Source organism: Bemisia tabaci, chromosome 4 (genome assembly GCF_918797505.1).
Source record: "Bemisia tabaci chromosome 4, PGI_BMITA_v3".
Lineage (NCBI taxonomy): Eukaryota > Metazoa > Arthropoda > Insecta > Hemiptera > Aleyrodidae > Bemisia > Bemisia tabaci.
This window is the reverse complement of record NC_092796.1, coordinates 52,172,851-52,186,539: the sequence shown is the minus strand read 5'-3', so window position 1 is coordinate 52,186,539 and position 13,689 is coordinate 52,172,851. Positions and strand designations below refer to the sequence as shown.

Here is a 13,689-nt window from a genome sequence, read left to right as displayed (position 1 = left end):
AGAAGTAAAGTTATGTTGGTGTTTGGATTCAATCGGTAGCGTCACACTAATAGCGCATACATAAGTTCATTATGTGTCTAGTGCAAACGGATGCCCAAATCAATTGCAGTCATTTTCAAAGAAAATCCATAAACCTCAATTTATAGAAAACCATATCTCATAAACGGCATATGAGCTTTTCCCGCACGAATGATCCGTTTTTGAAGATATCCAAAACGCTGCTGACTAGTTATGTCAAAGAATAAGAGTTAGGCTTCTTTCTGTACTGGATTAATGAGAGGTCATTGCGACTTCACTATTGGCTCAGATTTCGTACTCAGTCAGGGTTTAAGCTTGTTTACCTGGAGGAAGTTTGAATTTGAGCATATCCATGGCTACGACGTTGATGATGAGGACCCAGATGGGACAATCGAGGAGGTCTGACTCCGATTTGACAAATGATATAGCACTGAGACATTGACATTCTAATCGTTTCCTGTCCGGATAAGCGCGACGCAGCTCACGGATCACGTTTTGCTGGAATTTCTTCATATCGAAAAGCTGCAGAAAAAGAGGAAACAAGCATCTTAAAGCTGTAATTGGCCAAGTATAATTGAAGGGATATTCACATGAAATATTTGTACCGAGAAAATGCGGTATCTGCAATCTGCATCTGATAGATTCATTCCAATTTTGTAAATAATCCACTTTAAATTATTACATTATTGATCATTGGACACTGCATGCCCAAGTGGCAAAGGCTACAAATAACTGCTAGTACATGGTCAAATTGGACTAGATTGAGGGGTTTGGAAGACAAGGCGCATAAGCGCAGTTTTTGATACTTCGAGAAAAACGTGTTTGAAGTTTCGAAAGTACACGGATCCTTTTGGCGCGGCGGAGAGAAAGTTCAAACTGACTTCTTGATGCTTAAAATTGGAATTTGGGAGCGAATTTTTCACAGAATGTGCACAAAGTCTAGTTCTACTTGAAATCATTAAAATCTCAATTTTTTTCAAAAACTGCATTTATGCGCTTTTTCCTCCAAGCCCCTCAATTATACAGTAAGGATCCATCATTCCTGGCTCATTTTAGAAACAGCATATGTGCATTTGGCTTCCCTGTGAAGATAAATGTTCTAGGAAAGAGCCAGAAATTCTAATTCCTTGGTGCATTTGGCTGCAACAATTGATGTTGAATTGGAGTGCGGTGCGTATTGCCTACCTAATCATTGAAGGGGCGCCGCTTACTGTTTAATGTAATACAATGGAAATAAATTGTAATTGTTCTTGTAATTACAAACTGCCGATTTCCTCTGATATTCTTTTTGTCAATCGTTTAAAGTTGGCATTGATCAAAATAATTGTAGGGAATATTACTGTTCCATCATTAAAAATTGTCATTTTATAACAAAGAATTGCAACTTCATTTTAACACGACCTTGCGACAGGACAATTTATTGCTGCAGGCAATTTTGCTGGACTAAATGAACTGGTATGACAGTTAAAAGCTAACAATACAATTCAGTTACCCCAAGCTTTCAATTCTATTTTTTTCTTTAAAATGTTTAATTATATTCGTGCATAGCCAGAGAGCTGTAAAATGAGTCATGCACATACCTTGACTGGTTTATCGACTTCTAGACAGCAGTTTGGGAGCTTGAGAACATCTGCACCGATACTCGTCTCCTCGCCGTTGCTTGTGCTTTTGACGTAGACGTTGCATTTTGAAATCCGCTTCACCAGAATATTACCCTGTTCGTCCATCTTCACTTTGACACCCTGCAACAGAGAGACCACACAATTATTTCAAATTTGGTTGGCTAATCTCCAACTGCAATGGATTTGTCACGCTCGTTGTACAATCGAGTTTAGACTATTGAATCTTTTACAGTGCAAGGCAAGTTTCTGCGTTCGATTTGAACTTAAACAATTATCTCAACTTAAAAAATCGCGATTGACGTTCCCTACCTTCACGACTTTTTTCCCTAAGGAACATGAGCACCGTTGAGATGAAAGGACTTGCTCATTAAAATTTCGACTTTCAGTTTTGAGAAAACTACACTATCGCTAACGAAATAAATTATAGAAAAACGATTATCGTCGTCCGTGCTTTAACATCAGAAGCATTAAATAAAGATATGACAGATTGATATAATTATTCTAAATTTTCTAGGCTCCTATCCATTATCTTTTTATTGAGCTGGTGCACCATTTAAACGCTTTGCCTCTAGTATACTAGGATTCTAAAGGCAGGTTGAAATAAAAAAGCGCTCCTTATCGACTGAGGGATTAAAAGAAGGCACCACACTGGAAAAAAAAACACATTGGATCTAGAGTCCAGACTCTTAAAAACATCGACAAGAGAAAGTACTCTTGATTCAATCAGAACCTAGCTTAAATCAAGAACCAAGCCTCTTAATTTAAGCGGATTTCGTTTTGATTCAAGCAAAAATACGATTGAATCAAGAGTATTTTTTCTAGTCAATGTTTTCAAGAGTCTGGACTCTAGATCCAATGTGTTTTTTTTCCAGTGCAAGGTGTGCACAAGTCTTGTCTTCATCTTATGTTACATCTGATAATAACTTTTTTTGTACCAATATTTTTGACGAAACAACACGTTAATGCCCTCCATTTTAATGCAATAGGGACGCACTGCCCCCGTTGTCTCTGTGGGTGATCTGCCCTTGACATGTCACCGCGTGAAATAAGCTTCAAATCACAACCAAAGATTTTGGGATCTCACAATTCTTTTATAAGCTTACGCTATTTAACTGCCTTAAGTCGTCGGGAAATCAATTTCAAGAAGACCAATGACAGATTTGTGGTAAATTTGGGTGTAAGCTAGGACAATCAAAAGCATCATCGCGGAGGTTTTTTCGGATTGTTTCTTTCGACTCTTTGAGGATGGTACGTGCCTTCACGCATGCTCGTGCGGCCCCTCCTATGCAGAGCGATGACATCGCAAGAAATTCAATTTTTGTCGTTGAACAACACCCTTCCTACGTTGTCCATTCTGGCACGTAGTTTGAGGCAACAAGTTCGTTGGACTTTTAATCAACGCAAAAACTCTGAATAGTACGGCAAGAAGAAAAAAATCTGAGAGGAATGTTCACAGGGTAACAGGTTTCTTTGGATTTCAAAGTTCCCTGATTATCTCTTGATTTTCAGGGATTTTTGGACCCAAAATTGTCTGCACTTTCAATGTGTTCTTGGTATGCTTTCTTTTTCTTACGCAAATTGTTTAGGGCAAAGTCTCAAGCGGAAGAGAAAAATTTGAAAGTTCCGCAGCAAAATTCTCTGACTTTTTAAGGTTTTTCCCGACTTGCCAATAACTTGCCACCCTAATTTTTTCAATGAAAAAATTCAAAATTAAGATAATTTGATAACCAACTGAAAGACAACGACGTTATGTTTCATTAAGAAGAAAACAATTGATTTTTTCCCAGCGCCAAATTCTGCGGTATTTGCTAAAATTTACAGAATTTTGTAAACAAATAGAAAGAAAAAGAAAGTAACTCCACATTGGACCACATTTTGCAGCAAAGAACGATTCAGTCGGCACATCATAGAAACAACATATGAACCTAAAGGTTTACCTGAGCAGATAGTTGCACTTACGCAGGGCCGGATTAAGGAGGTGGCCAAATGGGCCGCGGCCCATGGCGGCAAATTTAGGAGGCGGCAAACTTTGCAATTTTTTTAAATGTAGGTATACAAAAAAAATCGGATTTAGGAAAAAAATTACAAACAAAATCTCTCATTTCCTGAGAGTATAGTAATTTCTAATTTTGTCGTCTTTCGGTGATACAAGAGACAGCACCTTTAATTAATCGAGTTAAGAGAGAGACCAAACACGCAATTTGGCCAGGAACGGCGCGACTGAGAGAGAAATGATGACGAGGACTTGAGATGAAAAGGAGAAGCCCTCGGCGCGGCGGTCGGCATGTAACACATATTAGCGCCTACATTCCTACAAGACTGCACGAATACTTCACGCATCGCATCAAACTCAGTGCGGTTACTGCGGTCAGCGTGAAACGGATAGCGCCTACAAGAATGCATGAATACATCACGCATTGCGCCAAACACAGTGCGGTCAGCGTGAAACGCATAGCGCCTACAAGACCGCGTGAATACTTCACGCATTGCGTCAAACACAGTGCGTTCAGCAGCGGTCGTTAGCGTGAAACTCACAGCGCCTAGAAAGAAAAGAAACTCAATTTAAACAGTTTTTTGTTTTCTCTTTAAATTTTCCGTAACTTGTCAATACTCGCCTAGATTATTTTCTGCCGGGGAAAAAATCAAATTTATTTACATTGAATTCAATAGGGCTGAGGAGTACAAAAAAATAACGACCAAAAACAGTACTGCCGTGCCAAGGAAGAACGCAGTATGAGCCTTCAGGCGTTGCCAAATTTCCCTTGATAAAACACGAATTTCTTGGTCAACTTTTGAATATTTTTCCCCCAATTTTTCAGATAATTTTACTCGCAATTTCACCGAAAAGTCCTGAAAATTTCAAGGAAAATATTCATAAGTTTTCTCGGAAATGAGCATTTTATCAAGGGTTTGGCAACGCCTGAAGGCTCATACGGCGTTCTTCCTTAGCACGGCAGAGTAAGTCTGCCGCAGTTCAGACGAATCCATCGTGAGGATACGTTACCGTTTGATAACATGCCTACGACTACAAATGTGCAGTTGGATCATAAAAATGACTCCATTTTTTTAATCGTTATAGTAGGTGCGAGAGCGCACCCAGATTCCTGAGCGACAAGGTTAAAGAATAATGCCGTTAGGGTCAGCAAGGACATACGCAGACGGTATAAATAGACGTCTTTCACGGCTTTCCCGAGGAGAAAACAAAAGGACGCCTTTCTTTTCCAGTCATAAATTGTTTTCGAGGAGATGGAGCATAAACCGATATAAAGTTACAACCGAATAAACAACGCTGAGCGCGTTGACATAGTTTTAAAACTCACACGTGCAGTCGTTTCTTCTTTTTTTTTAATATCTTTTTCGCGAAGCTCCAAGGTAGAAAAGTGACACGTCACACTGCAAACAAATTTTGTGGGGTATTGAAAATATGCACATGCGCAGTCGTGGCGAGGAATTCCTCATTGTGTCACAGCTGCCGAGCAGAGGGTGTATCGATATTTCCCCCTTTGAAGCTGTGGTAAGGAATCGATTATTACGGTATTGGTTGCGACCACCCTGGTAATCGATTCTCTTCCATTTGTATAATGGCGGCTCAAACGATTCATCGTGAGGCGCGAAATGCCACTGAGTGTGAGCACACTTTATGAGATGACACTGCTCCTCTTAATATTTTATTCATTTGCGACAGGGCAGAAATGCCTGCGTATCTGGATGGACGCGTGAGCCTTCAATCTCATTGGGTTAAAGGCGTGCGAGGGTCCATGGTAGATCGCAGATAGTCGCTTTAACTCGGTTTGCATGTTTGACTTTCGATTCACGCCTTACCGAGTTCCGATGCCGCCTTGCTGTCAAACACTTAGTCAGATTCTTATCATCGCTGGGGGTCACCGTAGATTTTCGAGTGAAATAGGATGTTGTCGGATTCATATTAATGTCTATGCCTTGCTTCCATGAAATCACGTATCTCGACCGCAATTTTTCAAAATCTCCCCAAATACCTCATTTTCAAGAAGTAATAACAAAAGAGTTCAAAATTATAGCTTTAAATATTACGCGGTAGCCGTAGAATGTTTTTCGAAACCCAAATCTAGTTTTCTGCGAGAAAATGAAGTATGCGCGGACATTTTGAAAAGAATTCTATTTAAATACGTGCGGTTTTGGAGTTTGGCACAGCTTTTTCGACTATTTTAGAAACAACGTATACCTCAATTGTTTCCTGAATCACATTGATTATGTGTCTTTAATGAGATCAATATTTCGATGGTTCAAGTGCGAAACCACGTATCTCCGTTTGCGACGTTGCAAACTTCCTACTATAATTTATTTTTCCTTTGAAAAACTAGTCAGCGCAGTTTCTTGAAAACTTCAATGAATCTCTTCTCTGTTAGCAGAATATTCTGTTATATATTTCAATCTATGTAGTTTGCTTTCTTCTCTCCTCGAAAAAATAAAATAGGGGCGGACATTTTGAAACATCACAATGGACATACTTGGTTTCGCACTTTGGTCATCGATTTGCGCCATGATATATATGCGACTGGAAAGTCGATAAAATTAAGGTGAGACTAAAAATATTCCTGATCTTATCTTTTGAACAGCCATTAAAAATGACCCGGGGTTTTAAAGATCAAAGCACGAATTTCGGGATCCCTTTTTTGACTCCTGTCAAAATGGATAATTCCGAATTTATGATATTAAAAGGACGTCAAGGTTCCTGGAATTGAAATTCATAAATGCCCATAACTTTGATAGTTTGATTGCATCACGAGATGAGGCACGAGCCATGTGCAGAGTGTAGCGGTACAAGTGACCTTTGTCAAATGATGAGGTCACCATCCAGTATAGATGACATAAACCTGGGCCAGGCACTGGTTGGCCCACGTTGTTGTCATGCCCCGATAAAAAAGATAATAATCGAGTTTTATGTAGAAACTGCTAGGAATCAGAAAAATATGTGCTTCTGAAGCATTGAAAAAAAGAGAAAAGTTTGCTGGTTGTATACAAGTTTTCAGGAACTAACTTAAGACTTAAGACTTTAGACTTAACTGTGCCAATTTTTTTAGGCTAATGGAGTGCTCCCAGCATTTTTGAACAAACATGATGACCACTGAACAAAATACGGAGAATCCTGTAAACCTTAGACGTAGCACGTAGCATCTCAGCATTATTCTCTATAGCCTAATTTTTAATTTTCTTTGGTTTAATCAAATCTAATTCTAGACTGAGAAAAATCTATGCGGTTAAAATTACCATATTGGTAGTACTCCAAACGAATTCTTGATTGGATTCTAGTATTTTTTTATGGGGAACCATCCGACTGGTTCATAAAAATACGTATCTGCATAGGATATTTAATGGCTCATATACATATACAATCGGTCACAGGTAGAAGTTCTTTATTGCAAAATGTAGACCAATTAATAGTGACTATAACCAACTATAGGATTATTTTTATCTTTAAGTGATAATATTAGTGACTTGACAGGAAAATCAAAAACGTAGTAAAAATATCACAATTGATGGTTATGACTACAAATAATTAGACTACATACATTGCATGCAGTTGGAGACTATCATTTCTAGCCCGAGTGTTCGTGATTTTGCCACCGTGCGTTCAAATCTCCTCGTAAAAAAATCATTTCAAACTCATAGTCACAATAGCACCAAGCACCTATATGCATAGAGAAATCGATGACAGTATGCTGTTTCTGCTAAGAGTAGTAAACAGTAGTTTCCTTTTGCAAAATGTAGTCCAATCATGAATCCATATGGAACACTACTGAAAGGGTAATTTTAACATTTGCTCCTCCTTTGCGTAAGATGATGTCAAAATCTGACTATTGTGTCACACCGAAGATACTATCATCCAGAAAAAACTTATGATACATATCGCGCCGTGCACGGCGGCTTTTTGTTTTTGAAGAGGTGAATGGCCACAAATTGACCATCACGCGCCAGTAGTCGGTGCATGTACACGAGGCAATAAAAAAACGCCCAGACGATGCTGGCGGATAAGCCGTTCGCATCGGCAATATTTTCCCGATACTGGTGGGTGTCTCACACAGAGGAGTCTTCACATTCCTGACGAATCTCCGTTGCGTGAAAGTGTTTGACTGCCCGTTATTTCCTCGAGTTTTCGAACCGGGAGAGAAAAAAACCGCCGAAGACGTGCGATACGCGAGTCCGGGAGCTAATAAATCCCGAGAAGAGGTGCGATGATCTACTTTGTTCCATAACTCACCTTTTTCTTGATTCATGGCGCGCGAGGGTTTTCGCATGATGTATTGCGACATGATGAGCGTGAAGAATCCTCGAATCGAAAACTTGCAGCTTCGCAGCTTTAAATACTCGTCTGAGTTTCTCTTGTCTTTTCCTCTTCTTGAAAAGTACACTGGAAAAAAGTCGCTTGGATCTAGAGTCCAGATTCTTGAAAACATTGACAAGAAAAAAATACTCTTGATTCAATCGGATTTTTGCTTGAATCAAAAGGAAATCCGTTTAAAATAAGAGGTTTAGCTCTCAATTTTAGCAAAAATCCGATTGAATCAAGATATTTTTTCTTGTCAATGTTTTTAAGAGTCTAGACTCTAGATCCACGCGACTTTTTTTTTCCAGTGTAAGCTTTTTGCGCACTTCTCGTCATCTTTCAACGGGTCTGAACTTGTAGATGGGTGCATCGTTGCGATTTTGTTAGTATGTTGTACAGCAAAAGGGTACGACAGAGGAGGGTTTGAAATCTCATCCCCTTATGAGATTCCCTCAATTTTTAAGGTGTTATTTGACGCCTTTGATTTTTCGAGGAAATAATTTACAATCGACTGAATTACGGGGTTGTGAATAATCGTTTGCCGAGAATTTAATATGAAAAAATTATCTTCAACAACACTCTCGCCTAAAACCCAACTTCTGGTCCATCTGGGCGTTTTATTAAGATAATCGTCAAATGTTACTTTTGCCAGTTTTCACCGTGTATTGAACAACGTGTTTTCTTAGAAACATTTTTTTTTTTTTTTACGTGGAGAACATGAATGCAGTGCTTTAAAAGTTCGGCATGAATACAACGATCTTATAGTCGGTGCATGTCTCATTACGGATGTCAGGCTGAAGCCACGGTTCTATAGACAGAAGCGCGCCACGAGAAATTGGCATCGCGAAATCAATCGCGCGAAAGGGCCCTACGACCGGATAAAATGATAATGAAGTAAAATTAACTGAAGTTTCTGGTCTTACTGCCAACAAAATCCGTGTCATCTTTTGGACACTCTATGGTTGCAGATCGTCCCACCACCTGACTGTAGTCCACTAGCTGAGTTTGACCCTGTTGACTTTTCTCTTGATCCATTATTTTAGAGCTTCGCTCATGAAGAAGATCTTTGCTTACTTCTAAAGTCTATCTGCTGCCACTGAAGCAGTTGTATTTTTCCCCGCGGTTCATTTGCATTAAACATGTCTAAAATCATTGCACCTTCATTGGAAACTCCACGTCGCGCACTGTCTGTGGAAACGTGGCTTTGGCGCCCGGCGCGCGGCAGAGGCGCAGCGACACTCGATGACAGATTGCATGGAACCGAGTCACGCCAAGCCGAGCTTAGGAGAGCTAAATGATTTTTAAGCTGCGCAGCTTTTCGGCCGAGCAAACCTTGACTCCAGATTGCTTAATGGTCCTTTCTTGTGTATTTTATAATTTATTTTTTACAGGCGAAAATTATGGTGCTCACCTGGCCGATGTGCTTTTTCAGCTCCTCCGTGTCGCGGTCTCGCATCGGGTTGTCGAAGCCGCAAAGACCGATCCTGCAAAGAAACAAATAAATATTGAGTTATTGTGGTGTTAATTTGATTCGCTTTAATCTAGTGTTATTTGCTGTTAATTGAATCATTCACCCATTGAGTGATAACCAGCCAAATCAGTCAATACAATCACTGAGGAGTCATTTGAAACCACTTAGTGTGAAACTCTCTTACGGACGTATTACTGCTAAGAAGAAGTCTCATGCAAAAAAACTCTGGAAAGATGTTGAGGGGACTTTCCTAAGCTTTAAAGGAGGTTGGGAGAGGAGGGGGAGGGGCAATATTTTTAAAAACTGAGGCGTATTAAAAGCAATTTTAAGCTAGTTTTACCAACAAGTTGTTTGAAATACAATTTTAAAGATGAAACATGAATCATGCATTTATTCAACTAATTTCCTCACATTTTCTGGAGGGGGCTAAGTAGATTTCTAGGGAACCAAGCACCCTGCAGCCCCCCTCTTAGTTCCATCTAGGCTAGATGCCGTATAAAGGACCCTTTTCCTGTGGACATCCTTCCCCTACCAGCATTGACTGTTATAGTATATGGACTCTCAAAAAACGTAAAAACTTGTTAGAATATACGAGTTTGGAAACTCTTTTTCTTTTCTTATTTACGTAAGATTAATGCGAGATCTACGTAAAAAAAAGCTCTGAAAAAATTGACATAATTTTGTTCAAGTCTAAATATCACTGATATTGATGCCATGAACCCACAATGAACTGCAACATACTTGCAACACAAATAACTAAAATTCATGTAAAAATTTTGGTGAAATATACTAATTTAATTTGATCGAAAATTTGAAAAAGTGCAAGGTTGCATTTTTATGTAAAAAAGAACAAAAAGAGTTTCCCAACTCAAATATTTTAACAGTTCTTCTAAAAATCTTCCTTTTGGGATTAACGAGTTTTTTAACTTCTTTTTAAAAAACAACCAATGCTACAAGGGGTCAGACTTAACCAAGCGAACAACTAGACCGAGTTTAACAGAAGGGAACCAAGCCACATTAGCTATTGCAAAATTTCACTGGGCGATTACATTTTTTTACGAGAGAACATATGTGCGGATTTCTTTAAAATTTTTAAGGAATTTGCTTCACATTACGGCGATTTTTCACTGAAATTGGCACGAAAATCCGCGCAATCGTTTTCATGTTAAAAATTAAATTGCCCATTAAATTTGGCAATAGTTGATGAGGCTTGGTTCCTTTCTGTTTAACGCGGTCCATCTTGCTTTCGACGCCCGAAATTTTCCGCGCGCCCTTTCACGGCTGGGCGACAATGCGCCTAATTAAGGGCCCCCATCAATCATATCCCATCGTCCCTGCCGAATTGGAGAGCTGTCGAGAGTGGAAAGTGCGAGATTTTCTCTCCTTTTCACGGAGACGACTCTAAGTGCGAGGTTTTGACTCCGGTTGCCCAATCTTGTTTACGCGGTTCTTTTGAATCGCCGATCCTGAATGCAGGTGCCTCGCCGGCTCATTCCCGCTGTGTCATCTGCAGTCTTTGCAAGGTGCCCATCAAGCCATAGACCTGGTCCTCGGTGATGGGCCAGTTGCAATGGTCACAGAATCGTGTTTTGATGCATGATTCTTGTAGATTAGCTACAAATAATGAGATCTGAGAGACGCGAATTGGTCCGACCAGGGTAGACCAGGGTTGATCCCAGAGGCAGAGAGACCCTCCACTCGTATCTCGGCTTATGGTGGAGGCTTTTACTTTTGGAACTTCAACATTAAACTGTTGACTTACCTACGTGGTTGATGTTAAACAACGTATTGGCAGTTTCATTTTGCAAACAAGCCGAAAATGGCCGAAGTTTGGGGAAACTTGTTTGGCTCATGACGTCACCCGAAGCTCATCATCTACCATGAAGGTAGGTCAACAGCCGAAAAAAGAGTGAAGACTGTTGCTCCCTTATAATTGTCCGTAAGGAAGCGTTGAATCCCCGAAAGTAAAAGCTTCCACCTGTCGCCAAGAGGCCAGTGGAGGGTCTCTTGTCTCTGGTTGATCCTCACATGTATTTAGCCCGTATCAGACGATCAAAGTAGAGGCTTCAAAGAGACTCATCGATCGCCTCGACTTAAACCGCTGGCCAATGAGAGGGCCAGGAAAGACATCGATGAACCTCTTTGAAGCCTCCACTTTGATCGTCTGATACGAGCTTTTGGTGACGCAGACTTGCGGAGCACCCGTTAGCGGGGCTCGGAGCCTTGAGCCGGACTGCGTGCACAATGCGTGCATTAACTGCAGCGGGCGAGTGCACTTTTACGAATCGGGGACTTTGTTCGGGCGTCTTTGGGCGTCTTTGGCCGCGGTTGCCGGTCGTGGGTGCGGGGTTTGCGGTTGGGCCGATTGGATTGAACTCCTTTCGGGTGACCCCAGCCGCGGCCCCGGCCTTGTCTCGCCATTATATCCCGAGACGCGCCCGCTTGATGACTTGTCACTTTCACACCCGACACCCCCTCCCTCCCCCGCCCGTTCGCACCTCGTCACGTGCGTGCACGCGCCAACCTTGCACGCATGTCACACTCGAACCCTTTATGAGCGTCATTTCCACCGAATCTTGGAGAGGGCAATCGAAATAATTTAAAAAATGATAATTATAATCGATATCTCAGTGCTCCCATTTTCCGGAACTAGTTCCGAATTCCGGAACTTTTGAGATTTTCCTTGATTTTTTCCGGAACTTTTGGAATTCCAGGTATGTTCCGGATCTTTCGCATTTTCCGGAACTTTTGACGGTCATGGTGTGGGTGAAATTGGAACAAAAAAGTTCCGAATTCCGGAACACTTGACGGTCTTGGAATGGGAGCACTGATCTATATAATAATACATTGAAACAATTTCGGTCATAAGCAGCGCAAGTTCGAAATTTTCGCAGCCTCGCCACCTATTTTGGAAAGAGTGGATAATTTTATCAGCCCTCCCGTCCTTATTCACCCAATTTCAGCTCGGCCCAAACCTTGCGCTCTAGACGATCGCTTCTTGGCCAGTAGCGTAGCCAGAAATTTTTCATGGGAGGGGAAGAGGGAGTCAAGAATCTCTTGGTGGGGAGGGGGGATAAAATTTCCTGAAATCACGAAAAATTACGTTTGACGGAATCATTTTATCAGGCATTGAGAGGAGGGAGGGTGGCACTGACCCTTTGGACCCAGCTTTGGCTAGGTCTTGGCCATAATTTGAAAAGTATACAGCAAAAAGTTCGGTTTTAGGGATTCCCGACCAAGGAATCAAAGTTTTTGATAATACAAGCCTAGCTTCGACTCGGGTGACCAAATTTATTGTTCGCCATACTGAAGCTTTTATTACTTATCAAAGATGTCGGTTACCTCGACCGAAATATTTTAAGCCTTATAAGTACCGAAGTTTGCTCAGTTATCTCTTCCTGTCCAAGACATTTTACGATTTCCAGGAGTTTCTCATCGGAAAGAAGAAGCTAGAACTAATAGGAATACTCTACTGCTATACATTATATTCGTTTTGTACGTTGCCTATTTCGTCTGTCATCTCACTGAATCTACTTCATCTCATTATTGTCGTCATAGTTGGCAACAGGGTGTATGATACAATTTTTTTCACTTCGGGGTCCAATGCACCGGGCCGGCGAGTTTATGTAATGCACCGGCGAGTTGATACAAATGTCAAGCATTAATGCAGCTCTTAACTATAAAATAAATCTCCGAGGTGATGGCCACCGTTCCGAGCGCGTAAAAGAGATTTAGCTTCCTGCGGATGGTCATTTCTGACCCGCTGGCCCTGCCGGGAAAAGGGAGAAGGAGCCGCGAGAATATCATTAACTTCAACTCCAACGAGCGGGAGCGGATCATTGCTCTGCTTTGTCCGGGATTTGGAAAATTGTCTCGCAGTCGGGAAGTCTCACGAGTGTCTTACACCCTTGAACGGAGAAAAAAACTTCGTGAATGGGACCCTAAGTTGAGGTCATATGCTGCCGTGCTAAGGAAAAACGCCATATGAACCTTCAGGCGTTGCCACATTTCCTTTGGTAAATCAAGAATTTTCTGGAAAATTTGTAAATATTTGTCCTACAAATTCTCAGATAATTTTGTTGGCAATTTCACCTTAAGTTCTTGAAAATTTCAAGGAGAAATACTGATGACTTTCTTCAAAAATAACGGTTTTGTGAGAAGAAATTTGGCAACTCTCGAATGTTCATACGGCGTTCTTCCTTAGCACGGCAGTATGGATCTCTGAAGTTTTCTGATCACGCATCAGAAAACTTGAGGTCGAGCTGCCGAAGTTC

The 13,689-nt window shown here is 40.9% G+C and overlaps 1 protein-coding gene across 6 annotated transcripts in view; it reads right to left on the bottom strand.

Moving 5' to 3' along the window:
- exp (expansion) overlaps positions 1–13,689 on the bottom strand; it is a 319,500-nt gene that overhangs the window by 11,524 nt on the left and 294,287 nt on the right. For all 6 annotated transcript variants that reach the window (XM_019059327.2, XM_072300032.1, XM_019059328.2 and 3 more), the window contains 3 exons: positions 9,356–9,428; positions 1,599–1,760; positions 342–540 (listed from right to left, as the gene is read on the bottom strand). In XM_019059327.2, the coding sequence (XP_018914872.1) occupies positions 342–540; positions 1,599–1,760; positions 9,356–9,428 (434 nt within the window). The remainder of the gene's footprint in view (positions 1–341; positions 541–1,598; positions 1,761–9,355; positions 9,429–13,689) is intronic.